General features: G+C 33.4%; 1 protein-coding gene across 4 annotated transcripts in view; it reads left to right on the top strand.

The window, feature by feature from the left end:
• Nucleotides 1–27,399, top strand: part of ASCC3 (activating signal cointegrator 1 complex subunit 3) — a 340,635-nt gene that overhangs the window by 12,186 nt on the left and 301,050 nt on the right. For 3 of the 4 annotated variants that reach the window (XR_004382744.1, XM_032858204.1, XM_032858206.1), the window contains exons 2-4: nucleotides 5,596–5,726; nucleotides 7,765–7,915; nucleotides 22,006–22,565. Coding sequence is in view for 3 of the 4 variants with exons in the window: in XM_032858204.1 (XP_032714095.1) it covers nucleotides 5,637–5,726; nucleotides 7,765–7,915; nucleotides 22,006–22,565 (801 nt within the window). In the remaining variant the exon portion in view is untranslated. The remainder of the gene's footprint in view (nucleotides 1–5,595; nucleotides 5,727–7,764; nucleotides 7,916–22,005; nucleotides 22,566–27,399) is intronic. The other variant, XM_032858205.1, reaches the window with a different exon arrangement.

The raw sequence follows: 27,399 nt of genomic DNA, 5'->3' as shown, positions 1-27,399 counted from the left end.
CCCATTTTATTTGCTCATTTTCTCCCTTTCATTTATTCTTCAACCCACCAAAATTTGCTTTCTCCCCCAGTTTTTTTGAAAGTATGTGTGCTAAACTCACTTAAGACCCGAGAGTGGCCAAATACTGTGAACTCTGCAACAGCAGTTGTAACATTCTGTTCTCTTGTGGTAACACTTTCTTCATATGGTAACTCTTTGCTGATCTGTTTCTTAGGACTCCATTCTTGGCCCTCTACTGTCTACTTTCAAGCGTTTTTAGGGGTTCATGTGGATGGGTTTCATGGTATTCATGCAGCTTCTGAAATGAATTATAAAATATTTATATATGTGTATGTCTGTTTTCTTAGGGAGAAAGTCCACAGGTTTATTTATATTTGACTTAAAGCAATGCATTCACTCATGGTTTTAACTGCCCTGAAGTCATAACTCTAAATTCTCTATTTCTAGCCCAGACCTTTGATAAGGAATCCCAAACTGCTGTTTATCTTACTTGATGGCACATGATCAAAACTTTCCAAAGCCGAATTATTCAGTCATCTTTCCTCTTCCTGTATGGCATCTATTACATATATATGCCACTATTCTGCCTCTCCTGAATAACAAATTTGGGTGTCCTGCTCCTTTCCCCTTCATCTTCACAGCATATCCTACCCATTCTCTCTTTCAATTGTAAGTATCTCTCAAATTCATCTTCTTCTGCTTTTTCTTGCCTTAATTCCACCCTCTTTATCTTACATCTGGTTTACTGTAATAAATAACTTTCCAACTGATTTGCTGGTCTCCAATTTGACCTACATTTAATCCGTTCACCAAACTTAAATCTGAGTAATTTTTCTACGTTATGTTAATTTTTTTCAGTGACTCGGATTGTCAGGATAAAAAGTGCTTAAATTGAAACATGGTGTTGGGTCTCTGCTCACATCTTTATTCTTATTACATGAGTCTCCAAATGTACATTATTTAGTTTTCTCCTTCATGCCCTTACCTTTTCTTCTCTACTAGGCAATTCATTCAAGCCCTGTAAATCGCAACTTCAGTCCTTATCTACCTTCCTTCCTGTTCTCTTAGAAGTTCTACCTCTGTCTTCCTACAGTTATAGCTGCATAATTATTGTAACTCTTCTTAACCATACCGTAAGCTTGTTATTCAGAGCAAGTGTAGTCATAACCCCAATTTTTTTTTTTTTTAATCTTTAGAGCCTCACAATGTGTCTAATGTATAACTGGTCATGTATAGATATTTGCTGATTAAATAAATAACCAAGATGTAAAATTTGTTTCTCATTTTGACTTTTATGCATTTAGGTATCCTTAAGTGTTAGTAATCTTTTTTACTGGTACAAACTACAGTGAGTTTTGAAGAACAGAATTCTGTAAATCTTATTTATACCCAGTATCTAAAACTGTTCTTCATAAATCAAAGAAACTCAACTATTTGTCAATAAATGATTTAGAGGTGATCATGAACAAATGAGCTATTACATTTTTGAACTGTTAGTGTTCAACCTGAGGAATAAAACAGAAAACAAATCAGAAAATCAAGTAGTATGGGTTACTTAATTTTCTTGACAACTATAGTTCATATTGGACATTTTGATGAGAACTTAGGGAGTTTTAAAGTTTCCTGTTAGTGTAGGATGTGACAACAGTGCAACGTCATTACCAGGCCCTGCTGTTAGATCTCTTCTTAGAGACTGGGTGTATTATCTTGTTTGTTAGGATTTGTTAGGCTTGTGAATTAGACTTCATCCATCTTTATTCTCATGCCCTGCTGTTTTTAGAGAAGAACAGGGGATTCAGGAGATTATAGTGGGTTATGTCAAAATGGTGGAAGTAGTGGTTCCAAATACCAGTTTTATTCATAAAACATATCTGAGGCAGAGTATTCCATGTAGCAGAATATTCCATGTAGCATATGTCTTTTGTTATGATGTTGCATTTTGAAAATACTAATTTATGTGGTAAAAGGCATGTTCTGAGGCAGATTATATTCAGTTTTCTGTCAAGATCTTTAAATGTCTGGGTTAATGTCAATCATTATGAATAGAATGCCTATCTTGATAGTTTTTTAATCTGGACAGAGAATTTAAACCTCAGTGCCCAAAGGCATTGTTGTGTCCCTTACTTCTCCACATGGATAATAGTAACTATATGTTCCATCCTTGGGAGAATTGAGAAAAAAGTCACTCAAGTCACTCTAAGTTAAGACTTGAGTCTCTCACAGACCATGGTTGAGAAAGGCTCCTAGAAAACAGGTTGTGCACTTAAAATTAAGCTCAGGTCACTAAATTCTTAGTAGGGGGAAACTCCTTGATCACTTCATTTGAGACAAAATTGAATGTGACTTAAGAATGAAAGATAATAAAAAAGAAAAAAAAAAGAAGAATGAAAGATAATATCCCTAAAACAATCGTTTTCAAAGTGTGGTCCTTGACCTGAACTTGTTGGAAATGTAAAATTCTTATGCCTCATCTCAGTGCCATCTAATCTACTGAGTCAAAATTGGGGATGAGGAGTAGAGGAAGGGGCTTATTAGTTTTAGCTGGGTAACTGGTGCATACTAAGATTTGAGAATCCATTCTGTGCTATTTACCCCTGCTTTCATTTCTTCTTCCATATGCTCCAGACAGTATTTACCCAGTATTAGAAAAATCCAGATGTGATTCCATGAGTCATTTTGTTTTCAGAAATACTCTCCTAAATTCACTCCCAATGAGTAGTTGAAATTTAAAATCAGCTAGATAGGGTGTTTATTTGCAAATTAGGTCATTTTACTTTTCTGATTAAAATTCTTTGGTGTGATATAGGGCATCCAAATCTTTTCTCCCCCCAGACATTTTTGTACCATTTTCTTATTGATTTGGAATGCAGTCATTTGTGGGGTTTTTGTTTTTTTTTTTTTTTTACTTTATCTTTGTTGTTTCTGATTTCTAGTCTATTGTATTTTGCTCAGAAAATAGAATCTGTATCGGGGTCAGCAAACTAATTTGGTCACCCAGAGCCCAATAATAGTTTTATACTTTTAAAGTGTTGTTTAAAACAAAAGCAAAAACAAATCCCAAAATATGTGACAAAGTCTGCCTGTGGTCTCCCATATCTAAAATATTTATTCTCTCTTTCCACAGGAAAAGTTTGTTGACCCTGATCTGTGTGGTACTTATTCTTTGAAATTTGTTGAAATTTGCTTTATGGCCTAATATACACAGACTACTTCATTAAACTTTTTTACATGTACTTGTGAAGAGTATATATTTTCTCATCATTAGGTACAGATTTCTGTATATGTTCATTAAATTAAACTTACTAGTTTCACTGCTCAAGTCCCCTATATAACTTTACTGAATTTTTTAGGGCGTTGGTTTGACCTCTCAATAATGAAATATTGAACTTTCACTTTGATGTTGCACTTGTGACTTTTTCTGGAGTTCTGTTTGTTTGAATTTATTTTGAGGCTCTTGCATCAGGGCATGCAAATATAAAATTTTTATATTTTCTTAGTGAGATGTAATTTTTATTATTATGTAGGGAGGATTTTTTTTAATCCTTTATAATACCTTTTGTTTTAAAGTCCGTTTTGTCTAATTTGATAAGTTTTGGTAAAGCCATCAGCTACTTTTGGTTATAACTTACAGGAAGATCTTATTCAATCCAAGCTTCTTTGTCTTATGTTTTAGGTGTAACTCTGATGTTCACTTGTTTGCCATTTAGTAATTCTGTTGATCTTGTGCATGTTAAGTTTAATTATTGTGAATATTGATATATTTGGACTTCTTCCTCTTCATCTCTCTTAATCTCTAATTTGTTTATTTATGACAGCATACTGGGTTACTTCTTCAGATCTTTATTTCAGGTCACTAGTTTTCTCCTTAGCTGCATCTAATCTATTCTTTAACCCTTATTGATTGTTTCTAAATTTAATAAATATATTTATTTCTAAAAGTCATATTTTCAAATTTGCCTGGTCATTTTTTATTATTATTCACTGTTAAATTCTCTCTTATTTTGTTAAACATTTCAGTTATTTTGTTTATAATTATTCTAATATAGGACTCAGAGAATTTTTTAAGTATTAAACTTTGTAATAACTTTCAAGGATATAAACAATAAAGAAGAGCAGAATCAGGTCATGGTCTGAAATATTCTATATGGTCCCCCTGGTTCTTTCCTTCCCACATTGAACACATGTTCTTTGAACCAAAATAATCAATGAGGTCTCTTAATTGAGGTTTGTGGAACATTTCACACTGTAAGAAGTTTCTGGACTATAAAACATCTTTATTTCACACTCTGGAGTGGGATTTCATAAGCTCTGCATTATTTACATTTTGGACTGGATAAGTCTTTGTTGTGGGGAGACTGTCCTGTGCATTGTAGGATGTTTAGCAGCATCACTGGCGTCTCTGACAGAAGCCTGTCATACTCCCCACTCTCCACTTGTGATAACTGGTGATAACTCAGAATGTCGCCAGATATTGCCAGCTGTCCTATGTGAGGCAGAGTCATCCCTGAGAACTGTCCTAGAGACTTAAATACCTTTTGTGGCATTCTGCAGAGAACCATGCATGCCTTATGAACCTATAGATTATAGTTTTGTTATAATAAGCAATCTTAACCAAGGATGACCCTTCAACAGTGTTTCATAGATAAAAACTCCCCTCATAGTCAGTATTATTAGTCTGTTTGCCAGAAGGTTTAGTTGTTTAGTTGTCAGCATATAAACAGGGAGCCCAGATCATCTGACTTCTTTATTTTCCTGGGAGTGCTCCCCTTCCCCAGCTGCTTTAATTTTTTCCTTCTGTTCTTCAGTCTCTCTGTTGCCATTATCTCCCTTTCTCCATTTTTTTCTTTTACTATTTACCAGATAATTACTGAATACACAGAGTATTCCCAGACTAGTCCACTTGTTAGGACAGACCAGTAAATAAAGGTCTTTTTTTTTGGTTAAGAAACAAGACAACAAGTAAACAAACAGGAAAATATCATATTAATTAGTATAAGGAGAATTGAAATTCTGTGCTTTGAGAGATAGGAAGTGGGTAGCTGTTCTTTCTTAGATTGAGTAGTCAAGAAAGTCCCATCTCAGAAGGTGTCTTGTGTCAAGGAGTCTGTTAAATGAACATCAAAAGAGAATTTCAAACAGAGGGAACCATTAATGCAAATGCATTTAGATAGAAACATGCTTGATACTTCAAGAAGAGAAAAAGCCAGTGAGACTCTGAAAGCAAGGGATAATGTGAGATGAAATCAGTGAGCATAAAACAAAATTGAAGAAAAGATGGGAAAGTGCTTTCCTATCTTTCAGTGTGACTGGCATTAGTTGTATAGTATTGGAGTCCTTGGGAATCTGTAAAACTCATTTTGAAGGGATGTTGTGGTAGTACCCACAAACAGGTGTTTTTGTGTTTCTTTTTCCTTTAGCCATAGCCAGTGTAGTTATTAAAAAAACTTCATGGGTTTAAAAATGTTTCAGGAGAACTTTTCAGCATTGCGTTTTAACTAATTGGTTTTTCTTTTCTCTTGTATAGGTCAATTTGTTGAGTTTGATTACTTCTCCAGCTTCCTCCCAACAGATAAATACCATTTTGTTTTGTTTCAGTTTCAGGTTTCTCCTTGTATGGATCACTGATTGAATAATAGATGGCTTTACCACGTCTCACAGGAGCTTTGCGCTCCTTTTCAAATGTCACCAAGCAAGATAATTATAATGAAGAAGTGGCTGACTTAAAGGTAAACTTTTTAGATGAAAAACATTATAAATGTACAATGTGAGCAGATAACTGACACTCTTTTTCTCAGGTCTTTGTACTTAAAATGGTAAGTTTTATTTTGTTTGGTGTGATACCAAGAAGGGGAATGGGTAGTGATGTTTCCTGTGAGCATACTTATCTTAAGCACTTATGACTATATTGTCAAAGAGAATAATCAGAACCATGATAGTAAATTCTTTGTTAACTTTTGTTGCTAAGATATCTGCCACAGTTAATTTCGTAATTTAATCCAGTCATTTAACTCTGGTACATCTGAGTAAGTTTATGGGTCTCTGGTAAAACTTTTATCAAATGGACAGAAATAATGTCTTTACCATAACATGGAAAATATGAATATTAATGCTTTAAAATCAGTGGCTTGTCTCATAACTGACTTCTGTCTGGTCCTTATAATGACTTGTGGACTTTATAGGCCTGAAGGTGTATTAAGTATATATGAACATGTGAGCTATATAATATATATATAAAGGAACTGACCCTGTGTTGTTAAAAAAAAAAAAAGTTACATTGATGACTCTTTATTTGACTCTGTTGTAGAATATTAATGTTGTTTTCTAATAGGTTGGAATTTTATTGTTCATAGTCCTTAGGCCATTTTTAGAATTAATGCCTTCATTTGAAGATTGATAGTAGGAAGAGATTTGTTTGCAGTCTTTAGATAGAGTTTTCTTCTAACAGTGATACAGTTTTGCTACAGAAAACAGTTCACATTCTTTATAGTGGGAGCTGGTTTGCATTTTCATGGCAATAAAAATAAAGATATAGTCTATACAGTTAATTTATATTACTATCTTAAACTTGAATTGTTTTCTCTCATCTAACCAAAGCCCCTTTTAAAAGTTACTTTATATTATAAATATAATAGGAGATTTTAAAATTTGAAGATATATACCATGTCATTTCATTTATTCTTACAGACTTTTAGACACTTCTTTTTTTCCTGAGGAAAGAAAGTGGCAGATCTAATGAGCCTTATTTTATTTTCTATCTGCCTTTTTTTTTTTTTTTTTTTTTTTTTAAGAAAAAGAGAGGGAGGAGGGGATGGGTGTAAGGCAGAAGGAGAAGAAGAAAAAGACTCTTAAACAGTGGTACCTGAGTGGTGCAGTCTGTTAAGCATCCATCTCTTTGTTTCTGCTCAGGTTGTGATCTCAGGGTCCTGGGATTGAGTGCCACGTTGGGTTCCACACCTAGCAGAGAGTCTGCTTGAGATTCTCCCTCTCCTGCTCCTCCCGCTCATGCTCTCTCCCTCTCTCAAATAAATAAATACATCTTAAAAAAAAAAAAATCTTAAGCAGGCTCCATGCCAAGTGCAGAGCCCAGCATGGAGCCCCATGTGGGCTCAGTCTTACAACCTTGAGACCGTGACCTGAGCTGAAACCAAGAGGTGGATGCTCAGCTGACTGAGCCATCCAGGCACCCTCTAATGAGCCTCATTTTAATGTAACTTTTTTTTTAATTTCTTAAATTTTATTTATTTGACAGACAGAGATCACAAGTAAGCAGAGAGGCAGGCAGAGAGAGAGTGGGATTGGGAGCAGGCTTCCCGCTGAACAGAGAGCCCGATGTGGGGCTCCATCCCAAAATCCTAGGATCATGACCTGAGCCAGAGGCAGAGGCTTAACGCACTGAGCCACTCAGGTGCCCCTTAATGTAACTTTTTATCTTGAGTTATAGCCAACAATATAAATGAGAGAATAGTAAGCACCCCTGGATGTTGGACTTTTTCCTTTGTTCCTTTTTCCTTTGCTGTATGAAAATAATTGCATAATGAAAATTCATTGTGATCAAAACTATAAAAAATAAAGTTTTTTTAAACAGACAAGATATTTTAAAATCACACTTCAATAAAGCTCCTTCTGGGAGCTTTTGTTAAATTGTTAAAAAGCAATTTTGAATTCTTGTGGGTGCTATGTTGTATATTGTAATGCAAAATATACATGGTAAGTGATGGCTTTGAGGAGACCATTAACCAGTGTCACTGTATTATGCTGTTTCAGGTGAAGCGGTCTAAACTTCATGAACAAATTGTAGATTTGGATGTGATGTGGAAGAAGATAGTAAAATTTTTGAATGAAAAACTGGACAAGAGTGAAATGCAAAGTGTAAATGAAGACTTAAATGATATATTACAGGCTGCAAAACAGATAGGTATAGTTTTGTTTTGTTTTGTTTTGTTCTCTTTTATTTTGTTCACTAGGGTTTAAAAATAGATTCCTTTTAAACTGTATACTATATAGGGAAAGGCTCAAGTTTCCAGACAAGTATTTAACTATAAAAGATAGTCTTACCTATCTAGGGGCTCAGGAAAGAGTCATGAAACAGAATTAAATTAGTACTTATTATACAATTAATCATGAGGGATTCATAAGAATTAGAGTTTGCAAACCACTGTTATGGTTGAAATAAGGAGAGAGTAAATGGTAATTTTAATGTAGCTTGAAGGAACCTTAAAAGCCATGGGGACCAATTTCTTATAGAGGCCCGCCAGCACATAGTGAGGGGCAGCACTAAAGCTAAATTTTGCTTCAGTTCCTTTTGCACACTAATATTCTCATCAATTGATTATATTTGAAAGAAATTATAATTAGAGTTTGTGATACCACATATCAATATAATTTACTTTCCCAAAGTTAAAAACAAAAACAAAATAAAACAAATGGTTCTTTGGTAAAACATCTGAGTTTGTTCATTGAGATTCATCCTCTTTCTAGACTCTGATAACTAAAAAAGCATAGCTAACACTACTGTAGTTCTAAATTTTCCAGATTCAGGTTTGTACCCAAAAACTTCATGCTGATATTCAGGTCCTGTGAGATCTGGCCTCCACGTTCCTTCTGACCTCAAGTCATCCTTGTCCTCACCAATTGTGCTTCAGGAGACACTGGCCTTTTCTCACATCCTCAATCCCAGTTAGTGCAGGTCTTGAGAATGTCTTTCTGTTGAGAATGTCTTTCTGTCCTACTCTTAGAGTGGGTAGATCCTTTCTTGTTATTTTGAACTCAGCCAAAAACTTATTTCCTTAATGAGGTCCTGACTGACCATCCAGTCTCAAGTTGTTACCCAGTCATGCTTTTGTCTTATAACCTCAGCAGCATTTTTCTCCTTAACGTGTATCGTTATCTGATATTTTCCTTGTTTGTTTATTGCCTGTGTTTTGCTGCTAGGATGTAACTTTCATGAGGATAGGATCTTATTTTTCTTGTTCAGTGCTTCAAGCTGGGTGCTTAGAATAGTGTTAGGCATGTTTCGAGCCTTAGGATTCACTTGATAAATAAAAAGTTTTCTCTGCTGATTTCTTGGTAGAGGGAAAATTTAGATTCTTTGTCATATGCTGGTTGGCAGTGTTCTTCCTTACATGAACTTTGGGGAGGGTTTTCCTATTATATCTCATATACTTATTTATGATCATCAAATCTTTATATTTATTCTTCAAATATTTTGACTTTGATATATTATTTAATTATCATTGGTTTGTAATATAGTATAATATTTAATGTCCTCATTGTTTTAATTTGTGAAAGTACAAAGTGAATGTCACATATACATTATCTTCTGAACTTCAAGTGCTTTATTAAGTAAGGGATTTGTTTGTTTGTTTGTTTAAGTCTAGGGGAAATGAAGTGCACTTTGATGAGATTTGTAATAGCATTTGGCATAATATTTAAAAAATATAGAAGTAGTTAGATTCATTGGAAAATTGTAGTGCAAATGCAGTCTCCAGTTTACCAACATCAACTTGACTAGGATCTTAACCTTTCTGGACTTCACTGTTTTCATTTCTAAGATGTTGGGGCCATTGCGGGGGCAATTGTGATCTGACTAAAATACTTTTTCAAAAACTGTAGAAAGTGTCTATCCTCTTCTTTAGTTCAGTTTTAAAAATAACTCCAAATACTTAGCAAAAAAGTATTAAAATGTTGAGTTTATTCAGTACCATGACTAAATTATTTCTTTATTTAAATTACGTGGAAATTAAGATTTTTAAGAAATAAGGTACCCTTTGGACTTCTTCCCTGTGTATCTTTGACAAGTCAGAAATCATTGCTTTAAATATCAGTCATTAAATGTAATCCTAGGAGTTTTGCCTGTTGGCAAAACATCTGATTCATACTCAGGGACTAATCTATTCATTGATGTTTTTAAGGATTGATTATTTTGAGATGTAATATCTCAAAAGAATATTTTCATGACAGAGAAACCTTAGAGTTGGATTTAGGCAGATGCTCTATCGTATCTACTTTTTAATCCTATTTTACATTGAGTAATTATTAACTTTATTGATACTAATAGTTGCCTAGTAGTCAGCCATGCTTTCTGAATGACAGTAATGCTGATAATGGAAGTATAATTAAAATTAGCAGTTTTGAAAAAGTTAGTCACATGGGAAAAATGTTTTTATGATTTCTTATATTGCTCTTTCACACAGCTAATTTGGTATAATTGTATTAAAGAGGTAGAGCAAAAGAATAAAGAAAGAAGAACAATCACTTATATTTCAATTGAATACAGTAGTAGAAGGAACTTATTTAAGACCATTTATATTGACTAGTCATTATAATGGGTATTTTAAGCTGGTAAGGTACATCAGAGAACATTGGTCCATTCCTTTTACTTACTATGTAAATTAACAGAATCCATAAAGGTTAACTGAATCGCATGATTGATTCATGGTGAAGATAGGCTAGACCCAAATTCTGAAATAGACACATGATGGAAATACTAGATTCTTTTCTTTATTTGTAGTCAGATGTCATGTTCCATCAAGTCTACTTTTCCCCATTCTTAAATTCACTCTTTGTGTTATTTACTTTAATCTAGACTTTTAACATGTCCTCTCTGATTACTGTAGTAGCCTATTGCCTCAGCCTTCCTTTCCTATTTAACTTCTTCACTGTTATTAGACTGATCTTTGTAAAAACCAAAGCTCATTTTTTATTCCCATATTATTCTTTAGACCAAATTCCTTAGAATGGACATAAGAAAAGCTTCTTTATGAATTGAAACAATTTACCTTTTCATTTCTTTGCCATTCTATCACATGTAATCTTTACTACTACTCATATACAATGTCTACTAACTTAATTTCTTTAAAAGTGCTTACTGGTTTTTTTCTGTCTTTTTGTATGTTAAAATAACTTTCCTCATTGTGTTTACCCGGTGAAATGCTTTTCATCCCTGAAGAAATGGCTTAGACTTCATTCATGTCATCTGTTACTCTTTTCTAATCTTAGTAGATGGTATTCCATTAGACTATCATCTATTCCATACTTTATTATAGTATGGAATACTAATACCTAATATGGTGCAATGGATATAGTAGATGTTCAATAATTAAGTAAACTTTTGAGAACTCAACTAAAAGTACTCTGTGATCTTTATTACTTCTGATGCTAACAGCTTTTTGTTATTGTTATTTTAAAGTATTTTTTTCCTCTCAGACTTATATTTAATTATTCCTGTACCTTTTTACAATTTTATTCTCCCCTCAAGATTATTTTAATAGTAAAACTTAGCTTTAGGGAGGAAACATTATAAATTATTTGAAAGTAGAATTCTTGGCCCTTAATCTTAGTTTCTTTAAATACTCATTTTAGACATAGCTATCTCCTCCATGGGTTTTAAAAGATATGCATAATCATATTAACCTATATTCTGTTGGCAATGAAACTTTGTCAGTATGTTTTATGTGCTCTAAGAAGAAACGTCTTTGAAAATAAAGAGATCAAGATCAAAAAATGCATCATGTATTAGGCATGTGTATCTGTTACTTAATACTCATTTTGGGAAGCTGATAAGACCTCTAGAAAAACTAGAGTGGGGGTCAAGAATGGAGGAAAGGTCAGTAGAAAGACCCTGAAGTTCCCTACTCTGCTCTGTAATTGAATCTCTCCCAGAGCCAGAACAGAATGATCTCATGATTTTATTCGTATTATTTCACCATGCACAGACCTGTTTGTTTTGACTTCTCTGATTTATAACTCTTGCCTTATTTGGGTTTCAACGTTCTTATGCATTTTACCTTTAATAACTTTGCCTTTAAGAAAAGTATGAGTCAAAATGTAGGTTGGACAAAAGTGACTTGCAACAATGTGGCTTAGGTAATTTGGTAATCCATTACATTTTATGAGTTGTAAAGAAAATAAGGCTTTACTACAAAAAGTGAGGAATTAAAACTGAGGGAAGAAATCAGTTGATGGAAAAGACTTAAAAAGATATTAGGATCTGGAAATCCTGTCTATGGAAGACACGCTACGCATTTAGAATAATAAAGGCCTGTTGTGTATTGGAAGTAGCAAGAAATTTTGCAGGAGTATTTGTGGAAAGTAGCTATCTTGAAAATTGCAGATTCCAAAAATGTTTGGAGTTCCATTTCCCATAAATTGGCAGACAGGTTAATTTGGAACAACTCTCTGCTGAGAATAACTAGAAAGACTGTAAAATATAAAATTTGTTTAATTGCATCGGAGTCTACCAAAGCGATGAATTATGGGGCTGAGATCTGGAAGCAGACATAAACCCAGAAAATGTGATCCTGGCTTTTGGGCCACTTTTTCCTAGAGGTGACTGTTCATTCCAGAAGAGGAAGCTGGAAGAAGAAGAGGAGAATGAGAAGAGAAAAGCTTTTAACAGATTCAAAGGACTAAAGTGACAAAAATGACTAAAATGGCCAAAAGTGGAAATAGAAAATCTGAATACTTGACTTAAAGAAACTGAATCTGTAATTAAAAACCTTCTCATGAAGAAATTTGTATGCCTTGATGGCTTTACTGGAGAATGTCATATAATGTCATTTAAAGAGGCATGAGATTATTTGTAGATTAAAGAAGGTTACAGGCATATAATAATTCAATGTACTATCCTTGATTGAATCCTGAATTGGAAAAAAATAATAAAAAAATTGGGGGGACCATTATGGTAGACATTTAAATATATACTCTGGATATCCTGAGGTAATATTAGATCTCAAGTGAGTCAGTGGTTTAGTGACCGTGTAAGTATATGCTGAATCTCAGGAGATGCATACTGCAGTGTTTATAGTGAAGTGTCATGGAGACTGCAATATACTGCCAAATGGATCAATAAAAAATACATATGAAATGTGTGTGTGAGAGGGAACACAAATCCACATGAATGCACAAAATGTTACTGGATTAATAGGGAAAAATAAGGTGATTGATGAAGGTTTGAAATCACATGATTAGTAGATGAAGAAAAAACTTTTTTTTTGAATATCTAAAATCAATTATGATAAAAATTCTTAGCCAACTAGGAATAGAACTTTCTTAATTTGACAAATAATATATTAAAAAAGCCTGGATCAAATATCATATGTTGTGATGCAGTGATGAAAAAGCTTTTCCCCTGAGGTAGGAAATTAGACAATGCCCTTCACCATTTCTTTTTCTCACTGTACTGAAGGTCAAAGGCAAGAAAGAGTATAAAGATTTATTGAAACTCCCATTTTTCACATAACTATCTTTAGAATATGAATTTAGCAAGGTCAATATAAAAATCAATTTTATTTCTGCTTACCAGCAGCAAATTTAAAATGTTATTTACAAAAGCATTAAAAATCATCAAATATCTAGAAGTAAATTTAACAAAAGGTGAGAAAGACTTCCTCATTGAAAACTGAAATATTAGAGAAATTAAAGAAGACCTAAATAAATACAATAATGTACAAAGGATTAGAAGACTCATTATTATAAGATACCATTTTTACCCATATTGACCGAGAGATTCTTGCAATCCCAATCAGACTATCAGCGGGTTTGTGTTTGAGGATGTGCATTTGTGTGTGGAAATTGACAAGATAATCTGAAAATTATATGGAAATTCAAAGGCAAAGAGCAGCCAAGTCAACCTTGAAAAATTAAGAGGGAACATTGATTCTACTGGATATTAAGACTTGTTATAAAGATAGTAAATTATAAGTGAGATGTTGGTCTAAGGATAGACAAATAGACGAGTGGGATGGCATGGAGTCCAGAAACTGACCTACGAATATTAGGGCTCTTTCTTTACCACGAAGGTCATGAAGTAGTGAAACATGGCTGTTTTTTCAGTGCATGATGCTGGGTCAGCTGTATATGCATATGAAAAAAATTAAACCTGTACAAATAATTCTAAGCAGCCTATAAAATGAAATGTGAAGCTTGAGATAATAAATCCTTTAAAAGATAATAAAGAAGAATATCTTCATGATCTCCATATATGGAAAATTATTAAATAGTAAATAGCACTCATAAAGGAAATGACGGCAAATTGGACTACATGAAAACTGATATTTTTTATTCTTTGAGAATAAAAAGACAAGTCACAGAGTAGGAGAATATAGCTTCATATATAACCCAAAAGAGAGTTTGTATCTATATTAAATATGAACTCCTACAAATTAATAAGAAAAGGTAATCCTATATAAAAAGGAGCAAGAACCTTGCATAAGCACTTTGCAGAAGACAGTTGAATGTCCAGTAAACATGAAAAGGTGTCCAACCTTATTAGTAATCAAAGAGATGGCACTACATGCACATCAGAATGATTAAAATTTTAAAAAATGATATACCGGTTGTTTTTTAGGCTCAAGATTGTGAAATAACAATTCTCATCCACTACTCATTGTGTTTTAAATTGGTATGACTGCTTTGAATAACTGTTTGATGGTATATGCTGTGGTTGGACAGTGTTATTTTAAGTCTTGGTATATATTATCCAGTAATATGTACATAAATTTCCAATAAAAATGCCTGCACATGTATGCAAAAGACCAGTGCATGATTTGTAATAGTCTTAAAATGGAAACAGTCCAATTCACTGTTAAATAATGGCATAGAAAAATATGATATGTAGACTACCTTATAATAATAATGAACTATAACTACATGTGACATTGTAAATGGATCTTATAATGTTGAATGAAAGCAGCCAAACACAAAAGAACAGATAGGATAATGATTCTGTTTTTATGAAATTGAAAACTAGGCATGACTGATCTCTGATTTAGAAGTCAGGATATTGGCTACTTTTGAGGAAGCAGGTAATGATGGAGTAGATTTGGCAGTTTCTAGGGAGCTGATATTACTTTCTATCTAGAAGTAGCTATCCAGATTAATATTAAATAGGTGCACTCATTTTGTGATAATTCTTTGAGCTGTATGTGTACTGTATATGTTCTTGTTTTATTCAATAAAAAGTAAAAGTTAATGGCTTTTCATATTATTATTTTTCTTAAAATATTTCAGACTGATAAAAACATAATAAATGCCTGTGTATTCACAGGTCAGCTTAACACTTAGCTAGCTATGTTTCCTTCAGTATTTATTATTTAAGTAATGATTTTTTTTTAAAGATTTTATTTGAAAGAGAGAGAGAATATGAGCGGGGTGGGGGGCAGGGAGGGACAGAGGGAAAAGAGGAAGGAGACTCCCCACTGAATTAGGGAGCCCAATGTGGGGCTTGATCCCACTACCCTGGGATCATGACGTAAGCTGAAGGCAGTTGCTTAACCAACTGAGCCACCCAAGTGCCCCTAAGATATAAAATCTTAATGTTATGTTCAGAACTCTTATGGACTCTGCTCAGCCTCTGGTACTCAATATCATAAGTATAGTAAATAAATTTGTATTATTCTCATGCTTATTTTTATTACATATATTTATACATTCATAAATATGCATTAGGAATGTATTCAGCTCAAATATCAAGCCTGCTATGGTAACAAAGACCAAATGAGTTTATATGTTTCCTCTTACAAACTCCCTCTGTAGGATTCAGTAACTTGGTAATGTTAGGACCCAAGGCTGTAATGGCTTGGCTTTTTCTTCTGTTTGTTGCCTTTTGTTCACCACTTGCTCCACTTCTGGCCATCATATCTACGCAAGATGTTTCTTTAATTTTTTGAGAATAGATTATGTCACTAGATTTTTTGATAATCAAACCACCTTTTCATTTCTGAATAAACTCTACTTTCCTATAGTTTACTTTTAGATACATGGATGGATCCATTAAGTTAATACTTTGTTTGGAATATTCACAACTGTATTTTTTATTCCATATATGTTTCTGTTTTGTTTTCATAAAATTATTTTCTTACAGTTTAGGATGATTTAAAGTGAGTAGCTAATTAATATCACTAATCCTGTTTCCTCATCTATTACAGTGATGATAATTCTTGTTTTGTATAGTTGTGGTGTGAAGCAGTACCAAAAGTCTGTAGAGTAAAACCTAGCAAATGGCTGTCAGTGAATGATTTTATTATAAACTATAAACGATTTTATTATAAACACATAGTTTATAATAAAATCGTTTATAGTTTGTAATAACTTTTTTTTTTTTACCAATAGCCTTGGTAAACGAAGAGTTCTGTGTAGTTGTTATGATAAATGTATGTGCTTCAGTGATGTGAATGAACTGTGCATAAGGTCAGGAACTGTGCTTGGGTGAGTCTGGAAGGAATTCTTCAAGAACACTGGGACAGGTTTAGATTTTGTTTTAAATAGTTAGGATCAAAGTTGTTAAATTTATGTCTGTTTCATGGAGTTTTCAGGGAGAAATTACAAAGTAAAAGCTGAATAACTTAATGAATTCATACATGACTGAAGATATATCAGCTGTATAAACAGGCAGTTCAGATTACTTGAGGATATGGCAAAACAGTAAATTGAATGGACATTATAGCAATGCAAGAGTTGGAAATAGGATCAGATCTTCACAGTTTATGAAGTTTTAGTTTATCATTATATTATTCTTCATTACAAATGATTATAATTTCCTAAGCAGTTTGCACTGCATTTCTTAGAGGCATTTGTAAGGTTGCAGTTGATTGTCCTGGCAGTATTACCAAGTATAACATTACTAAACATCTGATAAGTGGGGACAGAACTGAAGTATATACCTTATATCATACTTTTTTTAAGGTGTTTCTTTGGACATTAATAAGTTTAAAGTGCTAGGTCAATCTCAGTAAGCTATGTTATTTGTTCAAAGGTACAGTTTCTTTAGTGATGCTCAAAATGATGATTTTATGTAGAAAGCTCTTATATAAAATTGACATTTTTATGTTAGCTGTTTCGTTGCTTGGGAAGTCAAGTTATAATTTGATGAAGGATTTAATAGTACTAGAAATGGCAGTATAGTGGCTAGATGCTGACTTGAAGTCTATACTGTAAGATGAGTATTCACATTTTGTAGTGAATATACATAAAATTGAATGGCTGACTAAAAGATGGGGAAGTGCTTTGGACTATTTTTAATCTCTTGTATTGCTCTTTTTCTCTACTAAGTATGTTTCTCTGTTTGCTTTCCTTTAATAATTTGCTCACCCTGAAGGCAATAATTTCTGTGTAAGTGCAGGAATAATTTAAATGTGTAAGCAACTCCTTTAAGTTACTATATTGAACATTTCTTGAATACTATGCCTACTTAATGTGAGGTTTTGCTGAAGGTGCTTTGATGCAGAGTTACACTCTGAAATAAATGCAGGTCATTATACTAAATTGCATAACTAGGCAATTTTAAGTTTAGATGATGTAAATTGTTAAGTTCATCCCCCAACAAAGTCATATGGTAGATGCTGATCTCTGTTACATAAATTTGTTTGACAATTTGGTGATTATTGAAAGATGGTATAATATAAAAAGAAAACACCTAATCCTGGCTCTTATAGTCTTAGTATGTCATTTAATCTCAGTATATCTGAGTTTCTCTGTAACATAAGGAAGATACTTGCACAATTCATTTTAGAAAATTTTCGGTACTATTCTTGTTAAAAAGCACACCAGTGACACTGGAGGGAAATATGTAAAGGGAAAGAAATGATTGGGGAATGGAATAGAGTATATTTAAGCAGAATCCTTTTTTTTTTTTTTAATATCTAATGCTGCCTGGGAAAGTTTATTGCACAAGTATTTTACATATTTGTAAAAAATTATTGTAATTATCAGTTAAAAAATCATTTAGCTAATGTCTGCAAATATAGCATAATAATACTTTTGTCAAATGGTGTAAACTTCAGTTGACACTGATGCAGGTTTATAATACAGTATTTGCAGATGCAGATCAAGTGTTTGGTAAAATGAACACTTAAAGTTTTGTAAAACATGAAAAAGTAAATTTGACTGCTTAGAACATTTCAGTATTAAAATATAAATATAAAAGATTTTATGGAATATTTTCTACTGAACATTAAAGATAACTGGTCAGGGAACTCATTTGTTGACAACTTGTAAATTGAATATTAACAGTTAAGAATGCAAGCAGTTGACGGATTTTTTTAATTCAATTTTCAATTAAAATTTTTTATTCATTTTTAAGAATCTCCCAACTATAAGGTATAGGATATTTGTTAAAAGTTACAGTTTATAACCCTTTAATTCTTTAGCATTTTTCTATCAAAGGGAATATAGAAGTAAATTTTTGTGTCAAGCATGATTTAAGATTATATCATTGCTGCTCTGATTTTAAAAATGTTTTATGTTACAGTAATCAGTTACCAATTATATAGATGACTGTACACTTCGCATCTCATTTTTTCTTTCAATGTAACTGGGTAGTAGGCAGGGCAAGTATTTATGATTAATAAAGAATAGTCTAATGACCTTCTAAGCATATCTCTTTAAATATGTTGCAGTTGAAGTGCCAGGTGGTAAAAGCCAGTTTTCTGATTTACAGTCCACCTTGTTTAGTGTTTTATGGATAGAAAATAGGATATTCAAGTGGTTAGGTATCTAGACTAGTTTTCTTATAGGTTTGGAGATCTAAAGTTTCATTCAAGCTTTGACAATTGATTACTTAGTGTATATTTTATTTTTTACTGATTTTTTTTTTAAATCTTGAGGACAAAACTAAGCTTCTTAAAATCCATCCAGAAAGATTAGCACAGGCAGTCGTATGAAACAGAAAAAGCTTGAAAATTGGGAGCAAATGTTAAGTGGCTGAAGAGCTTTAGCCTACGAAATAATCATTTGAGAGTTCATCAGTTTTACATTGTACATAAAATATAAACCAGTATTACATTGTACATAAAAATGAAGAGGTTATTTGTGAATAACATCCTCACAGTTAATCTCACAAATTTAATTTTGGGTACAGTGTAAGAAAAGGACTACTTATTACAAATTTCCACTCTAGAAGCACACCACACGCGTTTTCTGAGGTCTCCCCCACCTCTCGCTCTGGCTCATTATTTATGCTCAGGTTCAGCTAGTCCATGGACCAGCGCCTAGGTTTCCTGGAGGTTTCACTTCCGCTGCCATTGCTGTTGAGGGAAGGTGGGGCCTGCCAGACCTTTGACAGGTCAGATATCAATTACATTCAGTCTCTTCAGATGTTCTCTCCGTGTTTTACAAATACCTTTAATATGGTTTAGTCACCATAAGATCTGCGTGCTGCCTTCGTGGGTGGGCAAGTGTTGGTAAATGGGGTGGCTCCTTTGCTGCCGCCCTGCGTGAGGCCAGGATTCTCTGCTCCAATCCTGAGGTGCATTCTCATCCGGGTGGTCGACTAACAGCCCCTGTCCTGTGCTGACTACGTCATTACGTGCGGACCGCGCACGCTGGAACGCGTGTCTCGGCTCCTGGCGCGGAAGACACGCGTGTGCGGTTGCGGGAAGGCAGCGTGGCAAAAAGCCAGCATGCCGTGTTTTAGCGCGCCAGAGAACTTCATCATTTTCAGAATGCTGTAGGCTGTTGGAAAGCCAACAGTGGCCATAAATGGTGTTTGTTAATTTTTCTCAAAAACGAAGTTCCAGACACCTGAATAGGGTGGTGCTGGTTCACCTTTAAGAAACTATTTTGTGATGTGAACACGTGTCCTATTCAAAGATATGTGGAGTAGGTTGAACAGAGTTAATAATTAGGCGAGGGTAGGGTTAATAATTAGGAAAGGGTATTAACTTTTATGAGCACCATTTTCTAACTTAGTTTAAATAATTTTTTAAAGACTTCGGTTTTTGTTTTTTGGGGGTTTTTTTTGTTGTTTGTTTTTTGGGGGGGTTGCAAATAGATATGTTGATACTCATTTAAAAATTTTAAACACTGAAAAAATGTTTTTGATCTTTGTGTATGTTTCCAAGAGTCTGTAGTTATTTTTCTTCAAAGGTAGACTCATAACTTCTTTTCCACTACTATGGATATTATTTTCTGGCAAGATATTTGGTTCCATTGCATTGTATTAGTGAATGCAGTGTATGGCTGTAACATACTTACCAGTGATGTAATAATGGTACTTAATTAATTTCACTTTCAGTAAGAAATTAAGACTGTTCTCACAATTTGTACCTTATTTCCTAAAGTGATTTATTATTTATTTAGTACATGAGACTTTGAGATAAATCTACTTTCTGGGAATTTATAGGAGATCAGTGTGGTTTAGTAGAAGCACTTTGTTTAGGAGTTAGAAATCTGCTTTGAATCTCATTTGATAACTAGCTGTTTGATGTCTTCCAAGTTATTTGTCTCTGATTCTCCATATAGCATCTGTAAGATAAAGATAATTTTGTTAGGAAAAATTGAGATAGTTTGATTGAAAAGTTCTTAGTAAGCTGTTTAAGAAAAATCCAAAGGTATAAAATATCTTTACAAAAGAATATATGTTTACAATGTTAGATGTTAAGTGAGTTTGAAAATGTAAGTTCCATTTTTTTTAAAGATCTCAGCAGTCCCAACCTTATTGAATTACTTGTAAAATTATCACAATTCCTAAATTATTGAAAATCAAATTATCTAAGTGTCATGTATAAACTAAGTGTACATAAATGTTATTCAATTAAAGGGTTACTTAATTTATAGAAGTTTTTTGTCATGTATTTTCCTAAATAATAAAAGAATATATGTCCCATACTGTTTTATAAATTCTTTATAATCATGCAAGTAGACTTTATACTTGAGGAAATTAGAAATAATAGTTATTGTAAAATTATTTTCACTCATATAAATAGTCTCCTACACACGTGTAAACATCAGATAAAAAATTACAGAGGCAGTGTCATATAGTGTAAAACTGCTAGTCTGATGTCATTGAGGCCTGGGTTTAGGTTAATTCAACATATTTCTATTGAGGCACCTATTTTGGGCTAGGAACAGTGAGGGAGTACAACATTGTACATAATATTATACTCACCCTGAAAGAGGCAATTAAGCTAGATTCTGAAACATGGGTAAAATTTGGATAATCAGAGACTTTGGGGAAGGTTGCATAGAAATAGGCATAGCGTGGCCAGGACCTCGTTTTTAGATGTTAAGAAATCCTTGTTGGCTAGAGTTAAAAATGGATAATGGTCAGTAAGGCTGGAATAAAAGGATGGGGTAGCTCCTAGGGTGACGTGAAAACAAAGTATAGGAGTTTGGATTGAATATTAGGCTGTACTAAGCCACTCAAGATGTGTGATCAGTTCTATGATTGCAGCCATGGTTTCAGGATGATATTAGCATTAGTTGTATTACTAACTTTAAAGTTAGTCACATTGCCTTTGGGGTCTCTGAAGAATAAAATTCTTTTTTTTTTTTTTTTTTTTTTTTGGTTCTAAGGCCATTCTTTGAATTCTATGACACAAATAGTTTCTATCTTTTATTTGAGAAAATCGGCAATGAGAAATTAATGCTTTAAAGAAATTAGTAGCTGCTCCTTTAGTTCCTCCTCTTACTTTAGTAAGAAATTTACATCTTTTAAACTGCAGATTCTTTTAAATGTTTTATAATATAACTAAGTTTCTTTGACAAGATTCTGTTTCTGTCCATCCTTGATGGTATTAAATGTTTTTGAGTAAAAATTATATAAATCTATTTCTTGCCATTTCAGATTCGCAGTACAAATTGGAAAGGAAGTTAAAGATCCCCTGAGTTTTTCTTCTAGCTCCAAGTCTGTAATTCAGATATATTTTTTACACTTTATTTTTGTTTATTTGATTAGCCTATTAAATTAGCTTTTAAAAATCACTTTTAAGTAAGTTTTAGCTAACAGCTCAAACTGTTTTTAGAAATATGTAAGGAGTTGTTACTAGGTAGTTTCTCCTTTCTAGATAGAGAATGATTACTGATAATGATTTATTGACCTAATATGGTTCTTTGGGAATTTGGGAATAGATGTAAAGGGATTTTTTCTGTTCCTAAATTGGTTGTCTTTATCAGTATATTTTCACTGCTGGAATTACCCAGAAGTATATTTGTGGTAGTTTTTTTTGAAGAGGGTGACTTGAACAGTGATTCACTTGGGCTAATACTGTTTTTTTCATTTTTGAATAGTTGGAATAGGTAATGGGAAAGAAGCAATTGAAAGTGCAGCTGCATTTCTCTTCAAGACATTTCACTTGAAGGACTGTGTTGGTCACAAGGAGACAAAGGCTATCAAACAGATGTTTGGTCCCTTTCCATCGTCATCTGCCACTGCAGCTTGTAATGCTACTAATCGAATTACTTCTCGTTTTCGTCAAGACAATCTCACTGCTCTTATCCAGATGACAGAAGAAGAAGATGATGATAGAGTTTTATTTGGTAAAAATTTAGCATTTTCATTTGACATGCATGATTTGGACCACTTTGATGAACTGCCAATAAATGGTGAACCCCAGAAAACTATAAGCCTTGATTATAAGAAGTTTCTGAATGAACATTTTCAGGAGCATTCCACCCCAGAGCTTAAGCCTGTGGAAAAAACAAATGACTCCTTTTTGTGGTGTGAAGTTGAGAAGTACTTAAATGCAACTCTAAATGAGATGGCTGGAGCAACAAGAATAGAAGATCTTTGCTGTACTTTATATGATATGCTTGCTTCCGTTAAAAGTGGTGATGAACTTCAGAATGAGGTATAGTGGAAATTATTGAAGTTTTATATTTGTATGAATATATGAGTAATGTGAGTTATCTTAATAACCTTTTTAACATGGATAGTTATCAAAGATAATTTAATATTATGCTGATGTAAAATAAGTAGCCAAATGGTTTATATAGTATGCATGTGTATCTTTCCAGTAAGTAGTTGTAGGAGGACTGTGAGCGTAATGAATAAGCGAAGGCTTAAGAGCATCCATATGTCCTGGTTATTGGGATATTCCTGGTTAAATCTGTTGTTATAATAATTAGTAGGGTTTCTTCTTCAAAATGTGTATAGGTTTAAATGAATCATATGATTACTGTACTAATAAGTGTTAACGTTTGTATCGTGTTTTATATTTCTAAGAGTTATTTGATAAAATGCAATAAATTTCAAAGTATTAGAAATTTTATCTATATGTTGAGTGACCCACTGCTTTAGAAAAATATTTTTTCACTAGTTTGTATGTTTGAAAGAACAAACTTTGAAAAACAGACTGATCTGAAAGTACCTGGACTAATTTATATTACTTAGAAAAAACTGTCTTTATAAGTTTTTTATATCACATAAAGGAAAATATAATTTTAATTCCTTTCTATGCCACAATTTACTTATGTTATTTAAAATGATGAATTACTCTTACAGTTACATGAAAAGTTTATCTTAAAGTTTTTAGTTTTGCTCTCAGTACTGGCATTGTTTTCCTTTCTTGTTATAAATTTAATATAATGTCAAGTCAATATTAATACTGGATAAATTAGATGAATAACGTATTTAATGAAGGATTAAGAGAAGTGATATACTGTTGCAGAGTAGGTGTAGGTTTTAAAATCAGATGGTCCTTCCTTTCCCTACCAAAGTCTTGGTAGTAAGCCTCTAGGTAATTGAATTTCCAGAGGGTGTTTTCTTATTGGACTATCTCACAGGGCTATGAATACAAAGGTAATAGAATTATTATAAGCCTTAAATGATCTGTCAATAATGTGAAATGATAAGTAACACTTAGTAAATACTCATTACATGGTAGCTATATTATTTATTGTTATTATTATTTTAAATCACATCAAGTATCAGGAATACAGGTAATACTGGTTTGTTTGTTTTTTTTTCAGAGAAAAATTAATTTAGGAAATTAGCTAAACAGATATTGAAGGCCTGACCCCATGGTAATGTTAGGTATTAGGCCGATTAGCTTTGATTCAGAAGTAAGTTACTGTATTTTTAATTCTGTGATCAGTTTCATTTCTCTTGACTTCTTTGCAATTTATATCAAGATACGTTCCACATTTGTAAATGGTTTTGCTCTAATATTCTGTAAATAATAATGTTTTTAAAATTGGGATTTATAAAGAAAATCCTACTGATACTTCTTTATCATAATTGAATACATAGTTTTCTTGTTATGATTTTAGTAAACTGAAACTTATATAACTAATGGAAATTTTATTTTCTGAGTTAGCTGTAAAACTATTCCTTCAGTTCTGAATATCTGCAGTGAAGTTTGTATTTCTTACTTCCTTGCCACAGTTTTTTGTTTTTTTTTTTTTTTTTTTTTTAAAGATTTTATTTATTTATTTGACAGACAGAGATTACAAGTAGGCAGAGAGGCAGGCAGAGAGAGGAGGAAGCAGACTCCCTGCTGAGCAGAGAGCCCCATGCGGGGCTCGATCCCAGGACCCTGAGATCATGACCTGAGCCGAAGGCAGCGGCTTAACCCACTGAGCCACCCAGGTGCCCCATCCTTGCCACAGTTTTTAAGTAGTAACTGAATCTGATTTTTGGACGGAGACTGTTTTTTAGTTCTTAAACTGAAGTTCTCATGTTTTTCGTAATCTAGCTCAGTAATCATAATCTAGCTTAGTACAAGGTCAAATTAATTCATGCATCCATCCATTCGTCCTATATTTATTGTATGGTTATTATGTGTGACGTACAGTGCTAGTTACTGGCATAGAAGGATGAATAAGGTAGCAGCCTTACTCTGAGGGAATTCATTGTACATTAGGAGGAGGCATAACATTAAATAAGTGTACTCAAATACCATTGGTATTATGGTACTACAGTTGACCTTTAACACAGGTATTAGACGCATTGGGGCCAATGCACTTCTGCCCCGTGCACAGGCAGAAGTCCATCTATAGCTTTAGACTCCCCCGCCCTCCCAGAACTTAACTACTAATAGCCTACTGTTGATTGGAAGACTTATTGATAATGTAGTTGATTAACAGATATTTTGTATATGTATTATATATTGTATTCTTACAATAAAGTAAGCTAGAGAAAAGAAAATGTTAAGAAAATCATAAGTAAGGGAAAATACATTTATAATCATATACTGTATTTATTGAGAAAAAACCCATATAGAAGTGGATCCACACAGTTCAAACCTGTGTTGTTCCCAGGTTAACTGTATACAGAAACAAAATGGGGGCGTAAAAGAACCAGTCATAGATTGTGTGGAGGGGTTACTGTGGTAGGAAAAGTACTCATAGAGCAGGTTAATCTTGAGCCACGTCTTAAAATATGACAAGATTTAACTTCTTCAAGTGGACCAGAAAGGTAGGGAACCTATTTTAAATGTGAGCAAGAATGCGGTGTGTTTAAAGAGCTGTAATCTGGGGACGCCTGGGTGGCTCAGTTGGTTAAGCAGCTGCCTTTGGCTCAGGTCATGATCCCAGCATCCTGGGATCGAATCCCGCATCGGGCTCCTTGCTCGGCAGGGAGCCTGCTTCTCCCTCTGCCTCTGCCTGCCATTCTGTCTGCCTGTGCTTGCTCTCTCTCCCTCTCTCTCTCTGACAAATAAATAAAATCTTTAAAAAATAAATAAATAAATAAATAAAATAAAACCTTTAAAGAGCTGTAATCTGTACAGTGAGGGTGCTGGGTGTAAAAGGCATGTGGCTGAGAGACAAGGATGGGCAGACAGAAGGGTCAGAGAAAGTAAGGCTTTGTATACCTTGTTAAGTTGTACTGTGAGCCACTCTAAAACCTATCAATACACCCTGTATGGTCTGGTTCAGTCAGTTTTCAACTGGTGTTTAATGGACAGTTTAACATGTAAGTGAATATTTCACAATCTACCAGTAGCTTGAGTAATGGAGTTTTAAATGATTCATTTAGTGTTTTGGTTTTTCTAACTGTGAATAAAAATAAATAATTATTAGGATAGTTCTTAAAAATTTTATGGTATATGTTATTCATACTTTATATATTTGACCCCTTTCTGAGCAATTGTAGTTTTACAGCAAATTTTCCTTACAATTTTGAAGTAATTCTTGAATAGAAAATGTTTCATTACAGTTACTCTTCACCATGTTATTTTCACTTTAAGGTGTGCTATACCTTATGTGTTATCTTTTGACTTTGAAATTCTTCACTTTTAAGCCTGGAAAGGGTGTAATTAAAAGAGTTATCAGTATATATGATAGCATGATTCATTTCCATTTCTTTTTGAGGTTTTAGTTGACTCTGGAGTAGTAATATTTAAATAAACACACTATGTGCTGTTGCTCCAGAAATTTAGCAGAACCATAGAAATAGATTTTTACATATAATGTAAGAGGAGTATGTTAAAAGCTATGTCTATGATGAAGGCATTTTTTCCCCTCAACACAGGATTTCCCAATTCTGCATTTATTTCTTGACCTAATGACTGATGATAAAGCTAAGGACTGGCTATTTAAAGGGTCTTCCCCCCCCCCGCCCCCCCGCCAAAGACCTTTATGTTATTGTTGAAGTAGTGTTGGAAGCATGAGAATAAAAAGTATGTGCATATGATGACATTTACCACAAAGGTGGTGCAAGAGAGAGTTTCTAGTCTGAAATGTGTGGAGAGAAGTAATCCTAATGACAGTAGTCATAACAGTAACGGCAGCTTTTGAGTGTCTACTGTTTGACTTAAGCATTATGTTAAGTGGTATGTGTACGTTACCTCCTTTAATCTTTAAAAGCAATACTTTGAGGTAAGCAGTGTTGGATTAAAAGCTGTTAGAAACTCTTAAGCACTGAAAAGTTACATTCTGAAGCACTTCACCTCCCCTCCTGTAAGTTATTAAAAAAAAAAATCATACTAAAGCAAATATAAGAAATTGTAATAAACTTTCATTTGTACCATTATAGGTAAGTTGAAGTCTTTTTCAAATATCAGATTCTTTAAAAGAGTTTTTCTTATTTTTTGGTACCTCTGTCTTGCTGTACTTATTTAAGGAACTACTCTGGTGGCTTTATGTATTATTGCTTACTAGGAGGTAAAGCTATTTTATAGAAATGTTGGGAAATTTCCCCAAGGTTACAGAATAAGTAGTGAATCCAGGATTTAAATTCAGACATTCTGACTACACTGTCATATACTTTCTTTGCCAAAAAAGTAAATCTACATTTTGCTGTATTTGGTGCTTTGAAACATAAAACATTTTAAATATGCTGAGGAATCTTTGGCGTTTACTCTAATTCACAATTGCATTAGAAACAATGTTTTGCCCTTTTAGAGAGTTCCAAATATGGAGCTGGCTGAAATAAGAGAAAGGATGAAAACTTATTAAGGATGAGTTTCAGTATTTCTGCAGAGAATTAGTTATACTTGAAGTACTTTTATGTTTTAGTGGCTATTGAACTAATAACAACAGCCCACTTCTTAGGTTTACCAATACCCTCATCTTTACCTGCCCTACCTAACAATTCTAAGGCCTTTTCACCTCTCACTTCTAGTCCTCTTTCTGTTAAGGCTACACTCATTATGATTAATCCTTAGAATTTGTTTGGGGTAGAGATTCTTTAAGGTTCTTTATGCTCTTGAGGTATATTTACTTTAAAAAATATTTCTTAGC

This window comes from Lontra canadensis, unplaced genomic scaffold (assembly GCF_010015895.1).
Source record: "Lontra canadensis isolate GAN:19392208 unplaced genomic scaffold, GSC_riverotter_1.0 scaffold14, whole genome shotgun sequence".
Taxonomy (NCBI): Eukaryota; Metazoa; Chordata; class Mammalia; order Carnivora; family Mustelidae; genus Lontra; species Lontra canadensis.
Note: the sequence above shows the minus strand (reverse complement) of the source record. Positions and strands in the feature narration are given on the sequence as shown.